The sequence below is a fragment of the Tachysurus vachellii genome, chromosome 7 (genome assembly GCF_030014155.1).
Source record: "Tachysurus vachellii isolate PV-2020 chromosome 7, HZAU_Pvac_v1, whole genome shotgun sequence".
Lineage (NCBI taxonomy): Eukaryota > Metazoa > Chordata > Actinopteri > Siluriformes > Bagridae > Tachysurus > Tachysurus vachellii.
Genome location: NC_083466.1, coordinates 30884819 through 30908785, shown reverse-complemented (window position 1 = coordinate 30908785; position 23967 = coordinate 30884819). Strand labels below are relative to the sequence as shown.

The 23967-nt window shown below is 40.7% G+C and overlaps 1 protein-coding gene across 1 annotated transcript; it reads right to left on the bottom strand.

The window, feature by feature from the left end:
- Nucleotides 1-258: 258 nt before the first annotated feature.
- LOC132849177 (deoxynucleoside triphosphate triphosphohydrolase SAMHD1-like) lies at nucleotides 259-10925 on the bottom strand. The gene is made up of 16 exons (XM_060875431.1): nucleotides 10662-10925; nucleotides 9621-9735; nucleotides 8936-8970; nucleotides 6761-6921; nucleotides 6097-6212; nucleotides 5813-5883; nucleotides 5449-5601; nucleotides 5268-5368; nucleotides 4679-4787; nucleotides 3702-3793; nucleotides 2813-2928; nucleotides 2208-2347; nucleotides 1718-1798; nucleotides 1520-1624; nucleotides 1021-1149; nucleotides 259-720 (listed from the first exon to the last, which is right to left on the bottom strand). The coding sequence occupies exons 1-16, from the start codon at nucleotides 10767-10769 to the stop codon at nucleotides 541-543; spliced, it is 1812 nt and encodes a 603-aa protein (XP_060731414.1). The 5' UTR covers nucleotides 10770-10925; the 3' UTR covers nucleotides 259-540.
- Nucleotides 10926-23967: the final 13042 nt, after the last annotated feature.

Sequence of the window (23967 nt, the reverse complement as noted above, 5' to 3'; positions counted from 1 at the left end):
GGAGATTCAGGTAGAACTGAACAAATCTGTGAAACATCTGAAGCTTTTTCAAATATCAAACCTGTTTCTCAATCTCACAGAAGATCAAAAAGATTTTAGTACTCTTACGATTTTACCGTTCCTGTTGTAGACTGATTGTTCAGTATCTACTGTATAAATATTCAGATACCTCAGTATTTTATGTGCTGACACCAGTAAATCAGTAAAGATTCACACACTGAATAAGACGAAACCAGATAATTTATTAGACACATCACCAAGTAAACTTAATAGAAAGTCTTAAATGTCAGAAAGTCCCTACATGAAGGTAAATCTGTTACATGACCATGTGAAAGAAAATGATTAAAGTTAAAATAATTATTCTGTAAAGCAATAGAAGACAACATTTTTCCTCTGTACCCTAAATACAATTAACAAGTAATGGAAGTATATACGTTATGACACCAAGATAGAGTTTAAGTCAGTTTAAAATTCTGAATAATATTAACGCACCAGCTGTAAGATATTTTTCAGTAATCAGTTTATAATCAATTTAAACCTTTAACAGGATAATTGGTCATTTGGTCTGCCAGCAGGGTGCGATTTGGCTTCAATGCTGTTGTCCATGCCTAGTGTTAAAAAGAGGGCTTTCTTTACCCGATCTTTAGCCTCTGCATCTCCTTGTTCTTCATTTTGAGTTTTCTTGGCAGGAGTAAATTCTTGAACCACAAGATTAGCATCCTTAACAAAAAAAAACAAAAAACAACACACACACATAAGGGGTATTTTCACCAACAGTAAGGAACACACTATACAGTATCCATGCCTTTAAACCACTACATGAAAACACTTGCTGTTCATTACAGGGTCTCAGGGAGTAGTTTTTAATTATGAGCCCAAAGAGAGAGAGCTCTGCTGTCAGGTTAGTGCATGCTGGTCTCTAAGAACCCCTTACCTTTTACTCTCCAGGGTCAGGCAGTTATCAAAATATTCATTTAACATTTACTTAAACACACCCATGGTGGAGGAGGTGAGTCTTACCAGAGGTTTCAAACCCTTCTTCTTACACCACTGCTGAAAGTATTTCTTTGCATCTGCCAGTTTATCTGTCTGTTTGCAGTAAAGTCTGATATGCTCCTCAGAAAATGTGTCTGGCAGCAGTTTGGACACCTACAAAAGACACATGCACATCAGTGCCAAACATTTTATTTCATAACTAACAGGTACACAGAATTAGAAGCGTAAGCATTTTGATGGGAAGCAAAGCCTGTAAGATCATCTTCAAAAGCACGTACAAATACCACCAATAGGAATCCAGTGGACACTCACTAGACATGATCTCTTAAACATATCAACACCACTTGACCACAGAGGACTGGGAGCTGCAGCAGCCACCCAGTAACTATGTCCATAACAGTTTATACAACTTATGTATATACATAAATGAGTGATGTGTGTAAAGCGTAAAGTGTTAAAGTCCCAACAGATATTTGTGGAAAGGTTAATGGAGTCTTGCGGGTAAATGACACCTTATATGTACCTGTTCCTTGCGAATCTGAAAGGCTTCAGTGGGGTTGTGCTTGCAGTAGAAGTAGACCTTGTCGATGGGGTTTTTCTCCTTCTTGCCATAATCAATACCAAATACCTGCCAGATTATTAAAAGTGAGTCCAAAATCCTCAAAATTCTGATTATCAAAGTGTAAGATAAAGTATTAGTTTTTTTTTGTTGTTTTCATACGCTGACTATGAAATCTTCAGCTTTCAGGACAACCTCAGTGTCATCAGGTTTGGACTCAGCCACTTCTTTGGCCAATGCTTCCTATAAAAAATGTATTTATCATCTGCATTAAAAACCATTACAATTAGAATGTATTTATCATTTATCATTAAAAACCATATGCATTTATGTATATGTATATTTATGTATATGTATATACATTATTTGTTCACATATATTTTCATATTTTATATAGTTTTTATATAGTTTATACTTTTTATTTATCTATCTCCTTTTGGTTTTATTATTATTATTATTACCCCTAATTGCATTCCTTTTATGCTTAAATACCGGACAGATGCAAAAAGCATTTCATTGCATGTCATACCCTGTATGTATGTGTATGTGACAAATAAAATTTGAATTGATTTGATTTGCAAACTTTAGATTATTCATTTTCATTGTGTATTAAATGCTGTGCTTGACTTGTATTGGTAAATAGACCCCTGACCTTTGACAAATTAAGAGCTTCTTCAGGTATAGTCTGTCCCACACACTTGTACAATTTTCTGCAGAGAATATTCTTCACGATGGTCTGAGCTTCAGACAGGTCTGGATTAGAGGAGTACAGGATCTGCTCATAGATGTTATCTGTGAAGTGGTAAAGAGGACATTATGTTGAAAAGGTCATGGCCCCACACACACAAACTAACATTTATTGCAAAATACAATAATGAGTCAGCAGGCGTTAGGCCAATAAAGATACAATAGAGTTTAATAATATACATGTTTTACATTAAAGCTTAGCACAATGGCTTTCAAAATGTTTCATATTTAGCCTGTTTGTTTTTTTTCAAATAGCCTTTAAGAATGAAAAAGAATGTATTGACATCGTTCTCATGGCTGCATGGGAACGCTCTCACAAGGATGCAAAGGAATGTCGGTCCTGTCGAAGCTGCTCTGTAATTAACTTTGTGCTCTGTATTTGCACCTACACACTGAGAGTTTTGAGACTCCCCGTATATTACATTTGTGGTGTATATTGTGGAAGGCCCACTGTGTATTCTGGAGAAATGACACGATGGTTTGTTAGCTTCAAAGTTTAGATTATCTGACCTGTGAGCTTGGTGTAGGCCTCCATGTCATCTATGGCCTGTGACATTTTGTACATCTTTCCAGAGGATCCCTGGATCAGAATGTAAGGATCGGCTTTGACCAAGGCTTCTGTTATCCTACAGTGTGATTATTTTATACAACGGTCACATATCAAACACAGGTGTGAGATCATATGCCAGCAGTACAAACATATATGTACAAACTGTTTTTAAGGTGACGCTTAAGTTAAAACTGGACACTTGACACATTTTTTAAGCTCAGTATAATGCTGCTTGAGGCAGACCTAAGGTTAACCCTAGCTGTGTCATGCTACCACCACCACTGATCATCTTCTTGCTGTCAAGGTGTCCAAACAACACATTTCCCTTGCCATTAGTTGAACTACTACCCCTGAGCATTGGCTTCTCAGGCAAATATGTGGCCCCCTTTTATAGCGCCTTATTCCTATCAGCGCTGACATGTGGCAGGTGCACATGCAGATAAAGACAAAATCGGTGTTCATGTATCAGAGCAGCTTTATATTTGAGAAGTTACTTTTCCAAACCCTCCAAATTTCTGTTGTACAAAGTTGAGGGAAGTTACCACTTAATAGATGGGATAGTGAAGGCTAACCCAAATTAGTTGGGACACTGTATCAGTACCACAGTGTATTAAATATTAAATATTGATTAAATTTGTTAAATCTGGTTTCTCTAACTGGACACCTAACCCATTCAAGAGTTTTAAGTCACTACTTTGAGACACTAAAAGACATCATACCAGAAGTGATAGTTATGATACTGGAGATTAATTGCAACATTACACCTCTTATATCAGGCAAACAAAAACCCCACAGATTCTTCATATAAGTACTAGAAACATTTTAGATATTTATGTTAATAATACTCACATTTCCTCAATGATCTTGGTCACTTTGTGCTGATAGGCTCTGCGGTGTAGGGAGTGTCTTGTGTGAAACATGTCATATAAATCATGGACTTCCTGCAGAAAAGTGAATGTGAGCCTTACTCCTCAAGCTACTCACAGTAGATCTCATGTGTCATTACATTGATATTGTGTCATGGCAAAATGAATAAGGCCAGAAAAAGCTGCATCATCAGTGTTGCATTATAGTCAACTACAGACAGAAGCCCGATTCATGCTAGTAAATTTCATGACATACCACAGTTTGAGTGAAAAACCAGTTTGCTCATATAAACATTTTAATACTGTCAGTGGCTCTATACTCCGTTCATACAGCACTGAAGAGGAAGGTAGAAGGATATCATCTATAGAGAGTATAATAGTGGCAATGATCCATTTATTGTGAAATGTTTGCATGGGTCCCTGATATTACAAAGCATGGTACTATCAACTTAAAAAAAACATCATAATTAAACATTCAAAAGTTTTAAATCTTTTGAATGTTCATTCATTCATTCATCTTCTATGCTTATCCGAACTTCTCGGGTCACGGGGAGGCTGTGCCTATCCCAGGCGTCATCGGGCATCAAGGCAGGATACACCCTGGACGGAGTGTCAACCCATCACAGGGCACACACACACACACTCTCATTCACTCACACACTACGGAAAATTTTTCCAGAGAAGCCAATCAACCTACCATGCATGTCTTTGGCCCGGGGGAGGAAACTGGAGTACCCAGAGGAAACCCCTGAGGCACGGGGAGAACATGCAAACTCCACACACACAAGGCGGAGGCGGGAATCGAACCCCCAACCCTGGAGGTGTGAGGCGAACATGCTAACCACTAAGCCCCCCTCTTTTGAACATTGAGCTTTATAAACACCACAGTATTAGAAGAAAGCATGATTATTTACAGTAAAAAAAAAGTAAAGCTCTGTGCATTGTGGGTAAGGCGCATACCTTGTCTCTGGAACAGATGACATTCTTCCCATTGACCTCACACACTCTGGCCATTTTTAGGAAACGCTGGTAGTCTGGGATGTTCTTGAGTCCCAGGTGATATGAGTCTCTGTTCAGATGGAAAATGTGTATATAAAGACCTTTGACTCTAGGAACTGGTATATTTTATCTGTATTCTAGTGTTAGCATCTTGCTGCCCCAGGCTAGTTAGCTTTAGTTCATTATAAAGTTAAAGTGACGTTTAAAGTAAAGTTAAAGTGATTATAAAGTTAAAGTGACGTAAAGTTAAAGTGACATACGGCTAAATATGGTGGCCCATACTCAGAATTCGTTATCTGCATTTAACCTAATGCGCTGGGGGTTGGGGGGGTGTCGGTGCCTTGCTCAAGGGCACCTCAGTCGTGGCCGGCCCCAGACTTGAACCCACAACCTTAGGGTTAGGAGTCAAACTCTCTAACCATTAGGCCACAATTATGCTGTTTGAGTGATATGTGACTCTATATGTTAACACTAATATAAATAAACTTCAATACAGTAACATTAATATATCTTAGAAATAAAACAAAGTTCATCTTAATTACACACCCACCTTGCGAAATAATCCCACTTGTCCACATCAATGCCAGTCCTCTTATTTGCCACAATCTCATACAAGAAGGACTTTTCCTCAGGTCTTCCACTGTAGGGCCACTAAAGTAAAAAGAGATCCAGAAATCAGTTCAGCTGCAATGTTTCACCTTGTGAACAAAATTGAGAAGAAAATCCTCTACCTTGTCTTGTACAGAGGGGTTCAAAGGTGCTGCAATTTGTTCTTTGATAAATTTGAGGTCATCGGTAGAAAGACCATAATCTTTCATCATCGTATCCTCCAGGTTATTCTCCTTCACCAGATGCTCAAACATTTTCACTGATGCAATCTCATGCTGCCATGAAAAAAAGGGGTAGAACTGAACATAATGAACCTGCACTACATCGTACACATTCAGGTGTGCTACTTGTTTCATAGGATTTCAATAATTATTGTTCTTTATTCCTTTCTACTCAATCTAGCTGCTTAACTCTATAACCCTAGAGCAATATAAAGCAGAAACATTGCTGTGCTCTGTGTTTCAGCAGTAGGGGTTTGGTTCTTACCTCCCATTTCAGTTCAGGACGGACCCTTGGGATAAACATGCGGTCAAACAGATGAGAAAATGGGCCGTGACCTGAGAAAGTGGACAATTGCAAGATTAATGATATGAATGTGTCTTTAATGTGGACATCATAACCCCATTATATTATATTATATTATATTATATTATATTATTATTAGAACCAGATATCAGTTTCTCAATGTGTAAAAGCATGAGTCGTACACTATGAAAGATAAATAAAGTCTGTGTGTGTGTGTGTGTGTGTGTGTGTGTCTGTGTGGTCACCCAAATCATGGCACAAGCCAGCGACCTGAACACACAGGATGTCTTCTTCCGTGATGCCAAGCTCTGGCTGTTTTTCACTTAGAGTTTTAATGAGACAACCTGCTAAATATCCAACTCTGGAACACAGAAAAATCAGAATGTATGATTAATCAAACATGTGTCTAGTTTTAAAATCAGGATAAAAGCCTTTTAACATTATCATATCACTCGTACCATCTTGAGCCTTTTAGTCATTAATGAATCCAGCATTTGACTCATCATGTGGTATATAATCACTCTCATGTGTCATGCTCATCTTAAAACAATTAGCTCCTATTGTCAGGACGCTGCCTGGACTTTGGCCATGTGCCTTTTTGTTTATGTTTGGTGTTCACGTGTCTGCCCCGCTCTAGTCTTTTCCGCCCCGCCTCTGCACACCTGTCCCTCATGTTTATTGATTATTTGTATTATTTAGTTGAGCCGCGTTGCATTGTGCAGCGCGGAATCCTCTTGTCTTCATGTCTGGTTTTGTCTGTGTCCTGTTTTGTGTCTTTTATTTAATTAAATCCCTGTTTTTGTTAAGCTGTCCTGCATTTGGGTCCGTTTTTACCCCCGCGTCCGTGACACCTATATCATGGTGTATATCACCTGTATCCCTTTGAGGCTCACACAGACAGATACACACCCTACTGAGTGTTCAAATCGGTTGTGTGAAGCTCCAGGAAACACAAAGTAGGCTCCTCCCAGCTGTTTAATATACCGCAGTCTCTGGAACTGAGGAGTATCGATGATCTTCACTAGCAGGGGGTGCAGCTCGATGTGACCATGGATTGGGTCATTAAACACCTGAGAAAGAGAACACACACTAGTGTTCAAATGTTTGGGATCAGCTGGAAATGTTCTCGTTTTCCATGAAAACTCATGAAATCACAGAATATTATTACTTAATAATGAATATAACAATAATAAACTTTATTCAATAGGCAGATCATGGTGCTGGTGAGGCTGGAGCTGGAATAAGTTCTACCTCTTCCATATACACACGCTCAGCTCTGGCCTAGACTACTTGTTCTCAGCAGGTGTTGTCAGTGAACCGGGGCCCCCTGGCACCATCTCAGGGCCCCCAGTTTGAGAACCACTGGCACTAGACTACTTGTTCTGAGCAGGTGTTGTCAGTGAACAGGCTGTAAAACTGTTGGCTGTTACAGACACTCATGAAAAACTCCTCAGTCACAATGTCATTGTTTGAAGTTGTGAATTAGTTGTAACATTACAACAGGAGATCATGACTTACTCTGTGCTCAAAGTGATGCTCGCAGCTCCAGAGCTTTTCTCTGTGGGTGAACGAGGATGATGATGAACAATTCCAGGATCTGCTTTTTTTTCATTGGTTGTTGTGTTAAATCTTACCCAGATACAATAGTGCTATTTTCTGATTGGCTGTTGTGGAGCCTCTTTTTTTGATTGGCTGATAAGTGTCAGGCTCGACTAAGAACTCCAGGGGAGACGCGCTTGTTTCCTGCCCGGGTCCATAGAGACAGCGGTGCGGACTGATACATTCTGGGTGCTGCGGCTTATTAAATATATGATAAATAGTACGTTTTTCTGCATGATACAATGTGTGGCGGGAGAACATGACAAAATGCTCAATGCGTGATACTTGATAGCCCTGGCTCATTACTATCATTAGTTATTGACAGGGAAGGAGATTAAAGCTCTCAAACTTAGAGAGCACAGTCACGGGATTCAAACACAAGATCATCAGATGATAGGACTGATATTCTTTAGGAACCCCATATGAGTGGTGTTTAACAACTGAAATATCCTTAAATAGACTGATGTTATTCATGTTACATGCACTGGGGCACAGTGTGATCCAGGCTTTAGCTTATATTGGAACCTAATACGTTTATTTAAGAGAACCCAATGGGAAATGAGTTGGAACTACTAACAGTAGACCTTAGAGGTCCACTAGGAAATTATAACGCACATGGCCTCAAACTAAACTGAATAGTTATATGTTTCAGCAGTCAGATGTGAGTCACCAGTTTAATAAGACTGAAGATGGTGTGAAGGACATCAGACAGTGGACACTTACACACTTCCTCCTGCTTAACTCTGACACACAGAAGTTCTTGTACCAGGACCACAGACAGACAGAAGTAAGCTTTCTGATTACAGAGTAACTCTGGGTGGTCTTTCTATTTCATCATGTGCAGCAGTAAAAGACCTCGGTGTGATTATTGATACCGGTCTCTCATTTGAAGCTCACATAAATAACACCACAATGTTAGCCTTCTTTCATCTCAGAAATATTACTAAGATAAGAGATATGATGTCATTACATGATGCAGAAACACTAGTTCATGCATTTGTAACCTCTAGGTTGGATTATTGTAATGCTTTACTGTCTGGATGTTCCAGTAGGAGCATAAACAAGCTCCAGTTAGTCCACAATGCAGCAGCTAGAGTCCTAACTAGAACCAGAAGATATGAATATATCACCCCTATCTTATCCTCATTTCATTGGCTTCCATTCAAGTTTCACATTGATTATAAAATACTATTATTAACCTATAAAGTACTTAATGGTCTCGCACCACAGTAACTGAGAGAGCTTTTGGTTTTTTATGATCCGTCACACCTACATCGATCAAAAGGTGCAGGATATTTGGTAGTACCTCAAGTACAAAAGGCTATAGAAGGGGGCAGAGGGGACAGCCTTCCGATTAGTGTTCAGGACCCTTGCCTTACCACACTGTCCATTGGATAATAAACATGTGATGCTTTTCCTAATTCTCTAAGCCAATTAAAACACACCAATACTGTACTGATATTAAAAAAGAGGGATGTTTCACACCTTCTCATGTCCAACTGATCCCTTTCCAAGGTTCCCTGGAAAAAAAATATTAATTTTCAAATATTTTTGCCTGCATCAGTGCAGAATGATAAATAAACAAACAAATAAATAAAAACTCCATTACCAGTTACATTATTACATTACTGACATTTAGGAGAGTTAATATGTAACACTAACAGACTTACTGAAAAACACTGACTGCTGAAATCATATCAAAGTGCACTAGTTTAGGGGTGTGTATACTTATCTATAGCTAGTTTAGTTTTCCTTGTAAATGGATTTCTTGTTTATTTCTTTGTCTTTAATAAAGTGGTTCCGCCCTTCTACACATTTAATGTGACTCATTACGTGACACAGGTCTATACAGGTGTGTCACTATTCTTTTTTACTTATCCAGTTTATCCTGTTTAAGTATTTGTTTGTACAGTTCTTAAGATGCGTAGTTAATTATCACTTGGAAATCATTCGTTGTTTTGTTCTTTTCAATGACAATATCTGAGCTGACATCCATAAACGCTATAGGCAAGAATAAATATTACAAACATATATGAACTGATCCAAATGAATTTCATAATTCTAGACATATAATATATATATTCTTATATATATTCTTACAAAAACATTATGATACAGATTTCTGGTGTTTATTGTGAATCAACAGTGTGATTTAAAATCTGTTCTTTACCCGTAAATTTGATTGGTACTTTAATGGATGAATTTCTCTTCCTCGGGCTTTGGGAGCTCTCAGGACATGGCACATCCTCACACAGGTTCGTCTGACTCGCCATAGCACTGAAGATCTTGTTGTGGAGATGAATTTTAGGAGGTTAGCTCTCTACATACATATCAGGAACAAAAACTTTATAATTCTACTGAAAGATAAAACCTGGAGAAAAATCAGCTTCAGGTGGAAGTGACTAACTGAGACAGGTACTCAGCTTTAATACCGCAGAAGGTGGGTGGATCCTTCATGAAAAAACATGAAAGAAGGGAAAAACACAGTGGAAAAAAAAACGGTTTTTGACTTTAGTTTAAAACAGTGTGTTTATATTGGTTTTAAATGTCTTAACACACTGCATTTAAAATAATGCTCCAAGTAAAGTCATGTTCTGACTCCTCTATGAAGCCTTAGGACACGAACAGCTCTAATATTAAAATATACTGTTCCAGTCCCTCAGCGTAGACATTTAAATGTCCATAGTTTACATCTGAAAGCAGGTCCTACTCTTGGGAAGTCGTGGCCTAATGGTTAGAGAGTCTGACTCCTAACCTTAAGGTTGTGGGTTCGAGTCTCGGGCCAACAGAGATGCCCTTGAGCAAGGCACCGAACCCCCCCAACTGCTCCCCAGGCGCTGCAGCATAAATGGCTCACTGCTCCGGGTGTGTGTTCACGGTGAGTGTGTGTTCACTGCTGTGTGTGTGCACTTTGGATATGCAGAGAAATGCAGAGAACGAATTCTGCCGTATGTCACATCACTTTCACTTTCACTAAAGGTTTGGAACACAACTGAGATTCACCTTACCTGCCCTAGGAGACACCTTACCTGTCTATTAACAAACACACATTAATAATGCTCTCTTTCCTACAGGTATATCACCATACCTCTACTTAAAAAGATAAAGATGATAGAACAGAATTTCAGCTTTAATTTCCTTACATCTAGATATTTTAAATAACAGAGACAGACCTCACAAATTTGAGTCGATCAAAAGTATAATAACACACCTTCTGCTTTTCCTCTGATGAAGACCTTTTTAAAGTCGACTTTGTTGTGAGATTATCCCCAAAAGGTAATTGGATGAGGATAGGAGAAAATGGAGTTGTAGGATTCATGGATCCCCCTTGACCTCGACTTAAAACTGTATACAGCCTAAATACACTCTAGGAGAAATTCCTATTCAAAAACAACGTGAACAAAAATGGTTAAGAAAGTAAAAGAGGAAGAAGCATAGAGAAGCTAAACGCAAAAAGAAAGAGGAACAGAAGCAGCTTCTGTTTGCCAATAAACTGCCAACAATGAGGTTGTTCTGACTTCATTTACCTGCTACCTTCTTTAGCTCCATTATCAGTAAAGATTAGCAAGTCTGTTCCAGAATCAGCCATACAAGTACTAGTATACAAGCATGACACCACACCACTGTCCTCCATGCTCCATACCATCTTCTGGCCTCTACTGTATATGTCTTGTATTGCGTGCCCTGTATCTTCTTTGAGCAGCGGATTTGTGAGACCTCGGTGCACGTTGGTGGTGATGTCACTGACTGTTGTTTTTCTTTAGCCCTAACTCTAAGCCTAACCCATTATATTGTATATTTTTGCTTTAAATGAACGGTTACAGTCATGGTGTCAGGCTCAGAATTTACCCTTTATTGATAACTGGAATGTTTTCTGGGAACGTCCTAGCTTGTTCCGTGCTGACGGCCTGCACCCCAGCAGAGTTGGAGCGGAGATCCTCACAGACCACATCTCCAGGGCGCTGCACACCTTCTGACTTTTAAACTACGATTTAAATCTAAATTTCAATAGCCATCCCTCAACTCATTGCATTGACACAAATGTACACACCCTATAGAAACTGTGTCTGTTCCCCGAGTAGTGAGCTCAAAAAGTAAATGCATAAGAAGTTCTCGAAATAATCTTACTGAAATTAGACCAGACAAATACCAAAGAAACAACAAAAACAGTTCCTAAAGTTTGGGCTTCTGAACATTAGATCACTTGCACCCAAGGCACTTATTGTAAATGAAATCATCTCAGAAAATAGCCTTACTGCACTCTGCCTTACTGAAACTGGGATTAAACCAAATGAGGTGGTGTTAACACTATCTTTAGTGATTTCCTTACTGTTACACAGAGAACACAGTATAGATTTTATTCTTTTGAAGTGCTTGTTCTTAATGTTACAGTATCTCACATGCACACGAAAAAATCCCTGATGTCTCTTGCTCTAGCGACCGTGTACAGACCCCCAGGGCCCTACTGTTACGGTGCAGGACAAAGGCGAGTGAGGATCCAAATGCAGTCTATAGTTTTAATTATCCAAAACCACAAAAGCAGGTGAACAGACAGGCAAACAGAACAAGGCAACAAACAGGGCTAACAGGAAACGGGAACAGGCACACCAACATCCAACATGTAACATACAGACAAGCACACTGAAATAACGACCAACAAAAGGGAAGTGAACACACAGAGTATAAATAACAGACAAGAACCAATCACAGAGCAGAACCAATTAGAGACAAAGACAAGACACCTGAAGGAGAGAAGGAGTACAATTAATGTCCATGGGAACAAAAGAGTGGGCGGAGCAAACAATTAACAACCGGGAAAGACAGCAGACAGAAACAGGACAGAAACACAGACAGACTCATTACAGAGCCCCCCCCCCCAGGAGTGGATTCCAGACACTCCAACGCAGAACCGGAGGGCGGCGGAGCGGAGGCGGAACAGGGGGCGGGAAGGCGGGCCAGGTCCATGTGGCGGTAGAGGGCAGGGCAGAGCCGGCGAAGCTGGAGGCCAGGGCGGAGCCGGCGAAGCTGGAGGCCAGGGCGGAGCCGGCAGAGCAGGAGGCCAGGGCGGAGCCGGCAGAGCAGGAGGCCAGGGCGGAGCCGGCAGAGCAGGAGGCCAGGGCGGAGCCGGCAGAGCAGGAGGCCAGGGCGGAGCCGGCAGAGCAGGAGGCCAGGGCGGAGCCGGAAACCAGGGTGGCGCCGCAGGCAGAGCCAGCGACCAGAGCAGGACCGGAGACCAGGGTGGCGCCGCAGGCAGAGTCAGCGACCAGAGCAGGACCGGAGACCAGGGTGGCGCTGCAGGTCGGGCCAGAGACCATAACGGCGTTGGCGGCCAGGGTGGTGCTGGAGGCGCTTTGAACCTGTAAAGATGGACAGGAAAGGGAGAGACTGACAGAGACAGGGAGACAAAGGTGGGGACCACTGGTTCCGTCGACCCGGTCGGTTCGGCTGGTTCTGTCGACCTGGTAGACCCGGCTGATTCTGTTGACCCGGTCGGTCCGGCTGGCTCGGTTGACCCGGTCGGTCCCATCGACCCGGTCGGTTCGGCTGGTTCTGTCGACCTGGTTGGTTCCGTCGACCCGGTCGGCCCGGTCGGATCCCGTATTTCAGCGGGTTCAGCAGGTTCGGGCGTTTCAGCAGGTTCGGGCGCTTCGGCGGGTTCGGGAACCTCAACAGGTTCATGTGCTTCAGCAGGCTCGGGCGTTTCGGCAGGTTCGGGCGTTTCGGCAGGTTCAGGCGCTTCGGCAGGTTCAGGCGCTTCGGCAGGTTCAGGCGCTTCGGCAGGTTCAGGCGCTTCGGCAGGTTCAGGCGCTTCGGCAGGTTCGGGAACCTCAACAGGTTCATGTGCTTCAGCAGGCTCGGGCGTTTCGGCAGGCTCGGGCGTTTCGGCAGGTTCGGGCGTTTCGGCAGGCTCGGGCGTTTCGGCAGGCTCGGGCGTTTCGGCAGGTTCGGGCGCTTCGGCAGGTTCGGGCGCTTCGGCAGGTTCGGGAACCTCAACCGGTTCATGTGCTTCAGCAGGCTCGGGCGTTTCGGGTGCCTTCGGTGCTCCAGCCGGTGCCGTAGGGGTGCTGGCCGCCCGAACCGACGTCATCGGGGTGTCCGCCAGCTTAGCTTTCCGGTCTGGCACCCATGTGGACGGGTTCGGTCACTGGTGTGCACAGGTCTGGGTCGGACCGAGGTACTGTAGGGGCCTCGGGCGTCCGTGGCTGGCCTGGCTCCGCAGCCCACGGACCCCGACGCCTACTGCCCCCCCCCCAAAAAATATTTAGGGCCGGTGTCCGACTCTGTCCTGTGCACGGTTAGGGAGGACCCGCCCAGGAGCAACGCTATGTTGGCCAGGTCCGTGAAAGGCCCCACCTCTCGGCCCAATGGCACTAGGTAGCGCAGCCCGTCCTCTAAACCATGCCGGAACAGGTCCTTGAGGGCCCTCTCCCCAAAATCCACCTGAATGGACAAGTCCAAGAACACCTCTACATATTCCTCTATTGGGGAATCTCCCTGACACAAACAAAACAAAATTTCTGCTGGATCCATGTGGTTGGTCGTTCTGTTACGGTGCAGGACAAAGGCGAGTGAGGATCCAAATGCAGTCTATAGTTTTAATTATCCAAAACCACAAAAGCAGGTGAACAGACAGGCAAACAGAACAAGGCAACAAACAGGGCTAACAGGAAACGGGAACAGGCACACCAACATCCAACATGTAACATGTAACATACAGACAAGCACACTGAAATAACGACCAACAAAAGGGAAGTGAACACACAGAGTATAAATAACAGACAAGAACCAATCACAGAGCAGAACCAATTAGAGACAAAGACAAGACACCTGAAGGAGAGAAGGAGTACAATTAATGTCCATGGGAACAAAAGAGTGGGCGGAGCAAACAATTAACAACCGGGAAAGACAGCAGACAGAAACAGGACAGAAACACAGACAGACTCATTACACCTACACCGATTTTCTTAGAGAATTCACAGATTTTCTTTCAGACCTACTGGTTAACTTTGATAAAGCGTTAATTGTAGGAGACTTTAACGTTCATGTTGATGACACAAACTATGCTTTAGGACTCACATTTATAGACTTACTAAACTCATTTGGACTTAACAAAACATCACATCACTTTTTTTTTCTCTTAATCATACACTAGATTTAATAATATCACACGAAATAGATGTCACTGATATAGATATTATACCTCAAAGTGATGACATCACAGACCATTACCTCATACTGTACACACTACCTGTAGAACAGACTAACTGTGTCTCACCACGTTATCGACTCGGTAGAACTATTATTCTGACCACTAAAGACAGATTCACAAATAACCTGCCTGATCTGTCTGGACTTCTTACTGTACCCTTAAACACAAACCATCTAGATGTAATGACTAACAGCATAGACACTATATTCACTAGCACACTAGACACTGTTGTCCCATCAGATTACAGAAGATTAGAGATAAAACACCTGCACTGTGGTATAATAGTCATACTCACACCCTCAAGAGAGAAACCCGTAACCTCGAGCAAAGGGGAGAAAAACTACATTAGAGGTTTTTAGAATTGTGTATAAGGACAGTATGTCCAGCTATAGACAGGCTCACCTGAGCAAACTCATAGGGAATAACCAGAACAATCCCAGGGTTTTATTTAACACAGTGACTAGATTAACACAAACCCAGAGATCTGAACACACTATTCCATCTCAGTTCAGTAGTGAGGATTTTATGAGATTCTTCACTGATAAAATCGAATGAATAAGGAACATGTGAGAGCACCTTGTGACCCAGTCTCACCCAAGCTCTACACTCAAAACTACAGTGCTTTACAAGTACAGGACAGGAAGAGTTAGATAAACTTATTACTACAGCTAAACCAATAACTTGTTCACTAGACCCCATTCCAACTAAATTACTGAAAGAAGTGTTAAATAAAGCTGGTGAGCCTCTTCTTTATATTATTAACTCCTCGTTATCTTTAGGTTACGTCCCTAAATCTTTCAAGTTGGCAGTTATTAGGCCACTCATCAAAAAACCTAATTTAGATCCAAATGAACTATTAAATTACAGACCTATTTCACTTCTGTTTATGTCTAAAATACTAGAAAAGTTTTGTCTGTTCAACTGAGCTCTTTCTTACAGGAGAACAATATCTTTGAAGAGTTTCAGTCAGGTTTCAGGCCCCATCATAGCACAGAAACTGCATTTGTGAAAGTCAAAAATGACCTGTTCTTAGCTTCGAACAAAGACTGTATGTCACTATTAGTTCTACTTGACCTTAGTGCTGCATTCGACACTATAGATCACAACATTCTCCTAGATTGCTTACAAAATTACACAGGTATTCATGGACAAGCTTTAAGTTGGTTTAGATCCTACCTGTCTGATCGATACCATTTTGTAGAATTAAATGGTGAATCCTCCAGATTATTGGCAGTTAATTATGGGGTCCCTCAAGGATCAGTCCTAGGACCTCTGCTTTTCTCGATATACATGCTTGCATTAGGGAACATTATTAGAAGACATGGGATTAGTTTCCATTGTTATGCTGACGATACACAGTTATATATCTCATCAAAACCAGATGAAACAGCTAAATTGTACAAATTAACTCAATGCCTTAGAGAGATAAAAGACTGGATGAGCTGTAATTTTCTATTATTAAATTCTAATAAGACAGAAATACTACTTATACAGTAGGTCCAAAAACCAATACACAGAAACTCTCTCAATTCAACTTCCATTTAGAGGGATGTACTGTTACTAGTAGCTCGACAGTAAAAGACCTGGGTGTTTATTAGACAGTAACTTGTCTTTAAAATCATATCACCATATTACAAACACAGCCTTCTTCACCTTAGAAATATTGCCAGGCTGAGAAACATCCTAAACAAACTAAAACTAGCTCTTATCTACTGTATCTGGTTAAGGGCGTCTGCGAAATGACAAAAATGTAAATAGAAATGTAAATGTAAGTCCATCCTTGTTTGAATAAGGACAGAACCTGTTTTTTTTGATTTTCACAAGGTGAAATAAAAGGTCACTAAAAGGTTCCTGTTTGGAAAAAAGGGCCAAAACAAAACAAAATGTTTAGCAAATTGTATTGGATTAGTTCCAAATTCAATAAACAGTCTTTATATTTGTTGTAAAATAAACATTGTTGTGGTCAGTAATTTACTATAAATGCCTGAGGTATCAAATACAAAATAAATCACATTTGTAAATGGTTATAAAAAAGGTGTGTGTTTTGTTCAGTAAATATCTCAATTCCCAAATGGAATTTTCTGTCAACTATTTCATGTCAGGGTTTACAACAGTGGACACACAATAAAGGATTAGTAATAGATGGTCCACCATAAAGAAAGGTGTCTCAATCTCAGGTTTAGCTTCCCATCACTCTCATCACTAACAGAGGCCCAGATCACTCCTCAAAAGAGAAGCCTCACCTTCTGCTCTGTCCTCTACTGTAGCTAGGCTTCTGACTAGGGTTATGGTCTGTTTTTGTCTTGGAGATGGGCTATACCATCTTAACATTTCATCCTTGGATTTACATGCTGTTACAGTAAGTTCTCCAGTCATATTTCCCACTGATGTCATCTAACACCCTCTTGTGTCAATCAGCTGTATGTTCTGGTCTTCATCAGCAATCATTTAACGACTTTGACAGGAAGGAATTAGTGTTGGGTTTGTGCTGAACTCAGTTTACGATGACCCATTAGTCCTCAGGAGCTCTCGGCTGCACAATTATAAACTGTTATAGAAAGGACATTATTTACATTTACACTATTTACTGTAGACCAGAGGTATTCAACTAAAATTTAAAGAGGTCCAGTAAAAGAAAATTTCTTGAAGCGAAGGTCCGGAAGATCAAAATGTCTAACTAGTTAGTGTGATATATATTTAAGTAGCCTAGTAGTTGTACAAACATCTGCAAGCAATCAACACCTGACTGTCAAATCAAATAAATTCAGTACAATTCAAAAACTTTTTGACAATACTTATTGTTACGTAACATAGAACTGAACATATGTATGATTGTAGATATGTATAACGTTCTCTCATTAAATAAATAAAAGTAGGGGTACATTTTAAAATAAGACAAAATAAATAAAATGTGAAAATTGTGTATGTTTAAATAAAGTGCTTAACTTTCCCTTTTATATCTGAGTGAGAGAACTGAGCTCTAGCTTGGCTTGGGTTAGGGTTAAACCTGGGCTTGAATGGAGTCAGGGCCGCTCTCATACACATGTGCAGGTGCTCATTAGTGAGTCTGGAACAATATTTAGTTTGGATTATGTTCATTGTAGAGAAAGCTGCCTCGCAGTTGTATGTAGAGCCAAACATGGTCAGGATGTATAGGGCTACTTTCCTATGGGGTCAGAATTGTTTCGTTATTCTGAATAAATATACTATGATCCACAAATAAATATAAAGAGTTTCACAAATATTTTTTAAATCAACAAATGCACAATAAGCAAACCGTAAATATATGTTACACATTTCACAAAAAGAAATGAAATTCACAAATAAATAAAATGGGATTTGCAAATAAAAAAATATTTATAAATATATATTTAATTGTATTTATTTGTGAATGGCTTCCTGCTCATTTGTGAATCGCGTTCTGTGCATTTGTGGATTTGTAACATTTCTAACATCAAGACATGCACAAGAATCCACAAATAGGTGGACTCCGCCCACCGTCTACTCCAATCGTGGCACGGTCTACCTCCAACCAATTACGTTCTGATTTACTCGCTCTGAGGCTGTTCTTCAATGCAGTGTCTAGTTTGCACTCGTTTTTTTCATCCAGTACGATTCTCTTGTTCTATTTTGTGTGCCCTGTTGTAAACTTTTTCCAGAGAAGACCAGGAGACTTGGATATCCTTGTGCAGTAGTCTTTATTGTAGATACACGATGAAACGAGTCTGCAAGTCAGAGCGTACTGGCACGGGCGCTGCAGTCATCAAGTCTGACTTAAAGTTGTAATACATCGTAAATATACACATTTTAGGGGGCAGTCCCATCAGATAGAGACAAATCACTCAGGTGACAATCAAAGCATGAAAGGATGTAACAGCCCCCACACCAGATCCTGGAATTTCACCCTTAATCCCATTAACATAACAGTCTTTCTCAGATCTTCAATCAAATGGCCACCTTAAACAATGGGACAAATGGTGCAAAGAGACAGATGATATCCTGAGTTACCTTGCCCCTTTCCTTTCATATTAATGAGATACAGGAACCACAAGTCTAATGTAAAGTTTGAATTTAACTAGCATTGTAACTTGATTTGGCTTCTGCATGATCCACAAAATATGCTAGAACTAAAAGGAAATAAAACAATGACTTAAAATTATTTTCCCACAATTCCCCCTTTGAGAGTTCTAATAACTCTCACAATAGATTTGTCAATAATAATAACAAAGTTAAAATCATGCTCAGTTTTCTATTTACAAAATATATCTGGCTTGAGTGCTTTAACATATAGCCAGAATTCTTGCAACTTTGAGTTGCAGGCAAAAGAAAACTTCTTAAGGGCAATAGTTCTTTGTTGTTTTCTAGAGTCCAAAGCTTCTGCAGTGCACATTGTAGCTTGATATATGATGTCCCTTTTGTCATCAGGTAAATGAAGACAGTAAGAATTGTTGTTGTCTGCCAGTCCTGAGCAGTTGTTCTGCAGATGTCTTCAGATGTCAGTGCTTTGGTGCTTCTGTTGCCTTGGTTGTCGCAGTGCTTTTCAGTCCTTGTATCTGTAACACAAACATAAGAAGGCGAGCAAGAGAGAAGCAGGAGAGCAATATTTCCATACTACAGTTTATATTCAGGATCTATGTGATCATATAGTTTTTAGTTTCAAAATCTCTGTGATCGTATAGTTTTTTTAGTTTACTTTCCCTAATCTGCAGTGTTATGACACCTAAGGACCAGTTAGGTAGGGATAAGCTAATAAAAGGGGAATTCTATAAGGAAGTCTTCACCACCGGGTTGACCCCCGAGGCCTACTGCCTTCGGTTCCTCCCTGGGCTCCTTACTGGTCTGTGTGTCCTAGTCTATCCCTGCAGGTGATAGATCTACTTAACAGTGTGAGACATGAGTCCTGAGACTTTTTCCTTGAAATAGTAGCATTCTGGCAACTTCCTTTTCCTGTAAAATAGATCCTGTTTGCTCTCTGTACTTGACCTGATGCTTGTGGTCTATATGGACAATGAAGATTCCACTTCATTTTAAGCATTCGGGCAACTTCTTTCAATGATTTCAAAATCTACAACTACAGAGACATCAGTTTTTCCCTTACATAGGTTCATTGAGATTTAATCTACCTGTAAGTGTTAAAAAGGCCCTGGTGGGGCTGGGGTATGTGCTGCTGATGGGATGTTATTCTGTTGGCATACAACCGTGTTTGTCTGGCTCTGTGGCTATACCTCTAAAAGCCGGATTCCAGGATTCCACCAGTGATTTGACAAAGGTTGAATCATTGCTGCTGGACTAATGTGACCTAAGTTATGTAACTGCTGAGCCAAATATGGCAGAAGTGATTCTGATGCCATATATTTTCCCCCTTTGGTCCAGCAGCCTGTAAAATCAACCATGGCTCCCTTATATAACCATTTCCATGCTTCATACATTGGAACATCTTTGTAGAGGTCTGTTAGGGAGTCTGGAGGCATAATGACACCGGTTGTTGTCATTCTAGTACCCACTTGCACTGTACTGTATGAACAGGCTTTTTTAGCAGCTACGTCTGCAAGAGCTTTACCCTGTGATTCTGCAGTGTTAGGTTTAGAATCTGGGAGATGACTAGAAGCTACTACATCACATACAGAGGTCATTGCTTTTCCTGCTCTATTATTCCCTCCAATGACTTGAGCTGAACCATCAACAAACAATTCAAAATCAGCATTATTTAGCCGAGTCTCTGCAATAGCATTTGAAGATGAGTGTGTAAGCATAACACAGTCATTAGTCATTTCTTCATCCTCTAAAGGAACATCAGTCATTGCAGACCTCACACAAGAGGATGGGTTAGTGACAGGGGCATGGTCCAAAACCAAGTTGAGGGCTGTGAGAGTAGTTAACCAATTTCCCCAACAGGAGGAGGTGATTTTAGCTTGATTCTTTGATGTTGATACTGAATTTGGGCACCTGACTTTTATTGTTTGGCCTAAAACTGCATTTGTACAGGCCTGAACAAACTGTCCTAGGGTTTCACTAGAAAGAGGATGAACTACCTCTGGGTTATAAGCAGGCTGGGTGGGTGAGGGGTTATGTTGTAAATTTCTTCTGCTATCTTGCTGCTTTTTCCTACAGTATTTTACCCAGTGCCCTGATTTTCCACAATAGTTACATGTTCCCTCTCTCTTAGGGAATCCGGGTTCTTGCCTAGTCTCTGCATATGAATTATTTAGCGATGCTGCGGCTGTTCTGACTTTTATCCTAACATCAGAATCCCTTTCCCAGATGGCTAACCTGTCCAAGTTGCTTTTCAGTGTTTGAATAGACCAAGTAAGGTCTAAGAAAGGCAAAGCATTCCTGTACTCTGATGAAAGGCCACCAAACCATGCCCTGACTAATGGTCCCTTATCATCTAATACATCATCTGGACTGTTGGCTATTCCACTGTATGCAACAGCTGATTGACAAAATTTTTCAGTGTATTCCCTTACAGTTTCTTCCTTCTTCTGCACGCAACTAGTGACTCTGGCCCAGTCAATCTTTGGCCCAATAATATCCTTCAGTATCCTAAGGACTCCTTCTCGAAACTCATCTTTGCTATCATGTTTGAACTCCGAACTATTCACAGCACTTTCAAAGCAATTAAATTCTGACTCTGTTAACACCTGAGACATAAGTTGAGTGACCTCCGCTAGAGACATGTCATAGAGACGCAATTTTTTTGATAATGCTCTCCTAAATTCAGAAAAGTTAGCACGTGCTGATGGCAAACTTTGAGAAAGTCTCTCTATTGCTTCAGGCCCTAAAGCTTTAATGACAGTTTGCACTTGTAATGTTGGAGATGGGCCAGTAGTATTTTCTACCTCCTCTATTCTACTCTGAACCCTTTTTCGTGCTCCACACACAAGGGCATTGTCCGGCTGATCAGTAAGGTAACTAAAGGACACATTGTCTCCCTCTTGGTTAAACAAAGACTCCAAGTCAGGATATACATTTTCTGATGGCGTTGACTTTTTTACACAATTTTTTTCTGAAGCCTTGCTGTGCCCTAACTTCTTAGTGATGGAAGATACTCGAGCACGTAATTCTTTGTTTTGCTCTTCTAGCTCTGCAATACGTTGGGCATGCTCATGTGCCGAGGAAACACAAAATTCCATGTGGCAACAGATAATTCCTTTGACGTTTTTCTTTCTGATACAAGCACCCAGCACCTTTTTGCACTCTTCAATAGACCAGACTTTGTCTGGATGAATGCCATATTTCTTTGCCAAATTCTGTTTGACTGAATCTGTCACTATAGCATTCATTTGCTCTGCCAACATTGATTTGAACTCTCCACTAGTCCACAAAGGGGTAGCTAATCCACCTTTTTCAGTAGTGGGGATCAGTCTTGCATTCTTTTTAAACATTTTGATCGCTATGGGATTTCTCTTTTTAGACAATCTACTGTTAGTTTCTCTAAAGTAGGGAATAACCCATAACTGTTTCTAATTTCTAGAGGAGAACACACAATTCTTCCCTGATATACAGGGGATAAACCAAAACTCTTCCCCGATAAACAGAGGGTGACTCAAATTTCTTCCCTGATCAACAGAGGATACACCAAAATTCTTCCCTGATCAACAGAGGATAACTCAAATTTCTTACCTGCTAAACAGAGGATAAACCGAAATTCTTCCCTGATCAACAGAGGATAAACCAAAATTCTTCCCTGATCAACAGAGGATAAACCAAAATTCTTCCCTGATCAACAGAGGATAAACCAAAATTCTTCCCTGATCAACAGAGGATAAACCAAAATTCTTCCCTGATCAACAGAGGATAAACCAAAATTCTTCCCTGATCAACAGAGGATAAACCAAACTTGTAGTTAACCAAACCCTGCAGCTGTTTGTTAAGTCTTCCCTGACAAAGCAGAGGATAACCACATGTATACTGGTCTGTAGGTTCTTTGGATAGAGTGACACTCACCAAATCAAAGTTGAGTTGGAAAAAATCTGAAGATTCTGGAGCTTGAAGTTTTGAAGAAGTTTAGTGAGATGAGAAGCTCTATCCGGGTCACGGCACCATCTGTTGTAAACTTTTTCCAGAGAAGACCAGGAGACTTGGATATCCTTGTGCAGTAGTCTTTATTGTAGATACACAATGAAATGAGTCTGCAAGTCAGAGCGTACTGGCACGGGCGCTGCAGTCATCAAGTCTGACTTAAAGTTGTAATACATCGTAAATATACACATTTTAGGGGGCAGTCCCATCAGATAGAGACAAATCACTCAGGTGACAATCAAAGCATGAAAGGATGTAACAGCCCCCACACCAGATCCTGGAATTTCACCCTTAATCCCATTAACATAACAGTCTTTCTCAGATCTTCAATCAAATGGCCACCTTAAACAATGGGACAAATGGTGCAAAGAGACAGATGATATCCTGAGTTACCTTGCCCCTTTCCTTTCATATTAATGAGATACAGGAACCACAAGTCTAATGTAAAGTTTGAATTTAACTAGCATTGTAACTTGATTTGGCTTCTGCATGATCCACAAAATATGCTAGAACTAAAAGGAAATAAAACAATGACTTAAAATTATTTTCCCACAATTCCCCCTTTGAGAGTTCTAATAACTCTCACAATAGATTTGTCAATAATAATAACAAAGTTAAAATCATGCTCAGTTTTCTATTTACAAAATATATCTGGCTTGAGTGCTTTAACATATAGCCAGAATTCTTGCAACTTTGAGTTGCAGGCAAAAGAAAACTTCTTAAGGGCAATAGTTCTTTGTTGTTTTCTAGAGTCCAAAGCTTCTGCAGTGCACATTGTAGCTTGATATATGATGTCCCTTTTGTCATCAGGTAAATGAAGACAGTAAGAATTGTTGTTGTCTGCCAGTCCTGAGCAGTTGTTCTGCAGATGTCTTCAGATGTCAGTGCTTTGGTGCTTCTGTTGCCTTGGTTGTCGCAGTGCTTTTCAGTCCTTGTATCTGTAACACAAACATAAGAAGGCGAGCAAGAGAGAAGCAGGAGAGCAATATTTCCATACTACAGTTTATATTCAGGATCTATGTGATCATATAGTTTTTAGTTTCAAAATCTCTGTGATCGTATAGTTTTTTTAGTTTACTTTCCCTAATCTGCAGTGTTATGACACCTAAGGACCAGTTAGGTAGGGATAAGCTAATAAAAGGGGAATTCTATAAGGAAGTCTTCACCACCGGGTTGACCCCCGAGGCCTACTGCCTTCGGTTCCTCCCTGGGCTCCTTACTGGTCTGTGTGTCCTAGTCTATCCCTGCAGGTGATAGATCTACTTAACAGTGTGAGACATGAGTC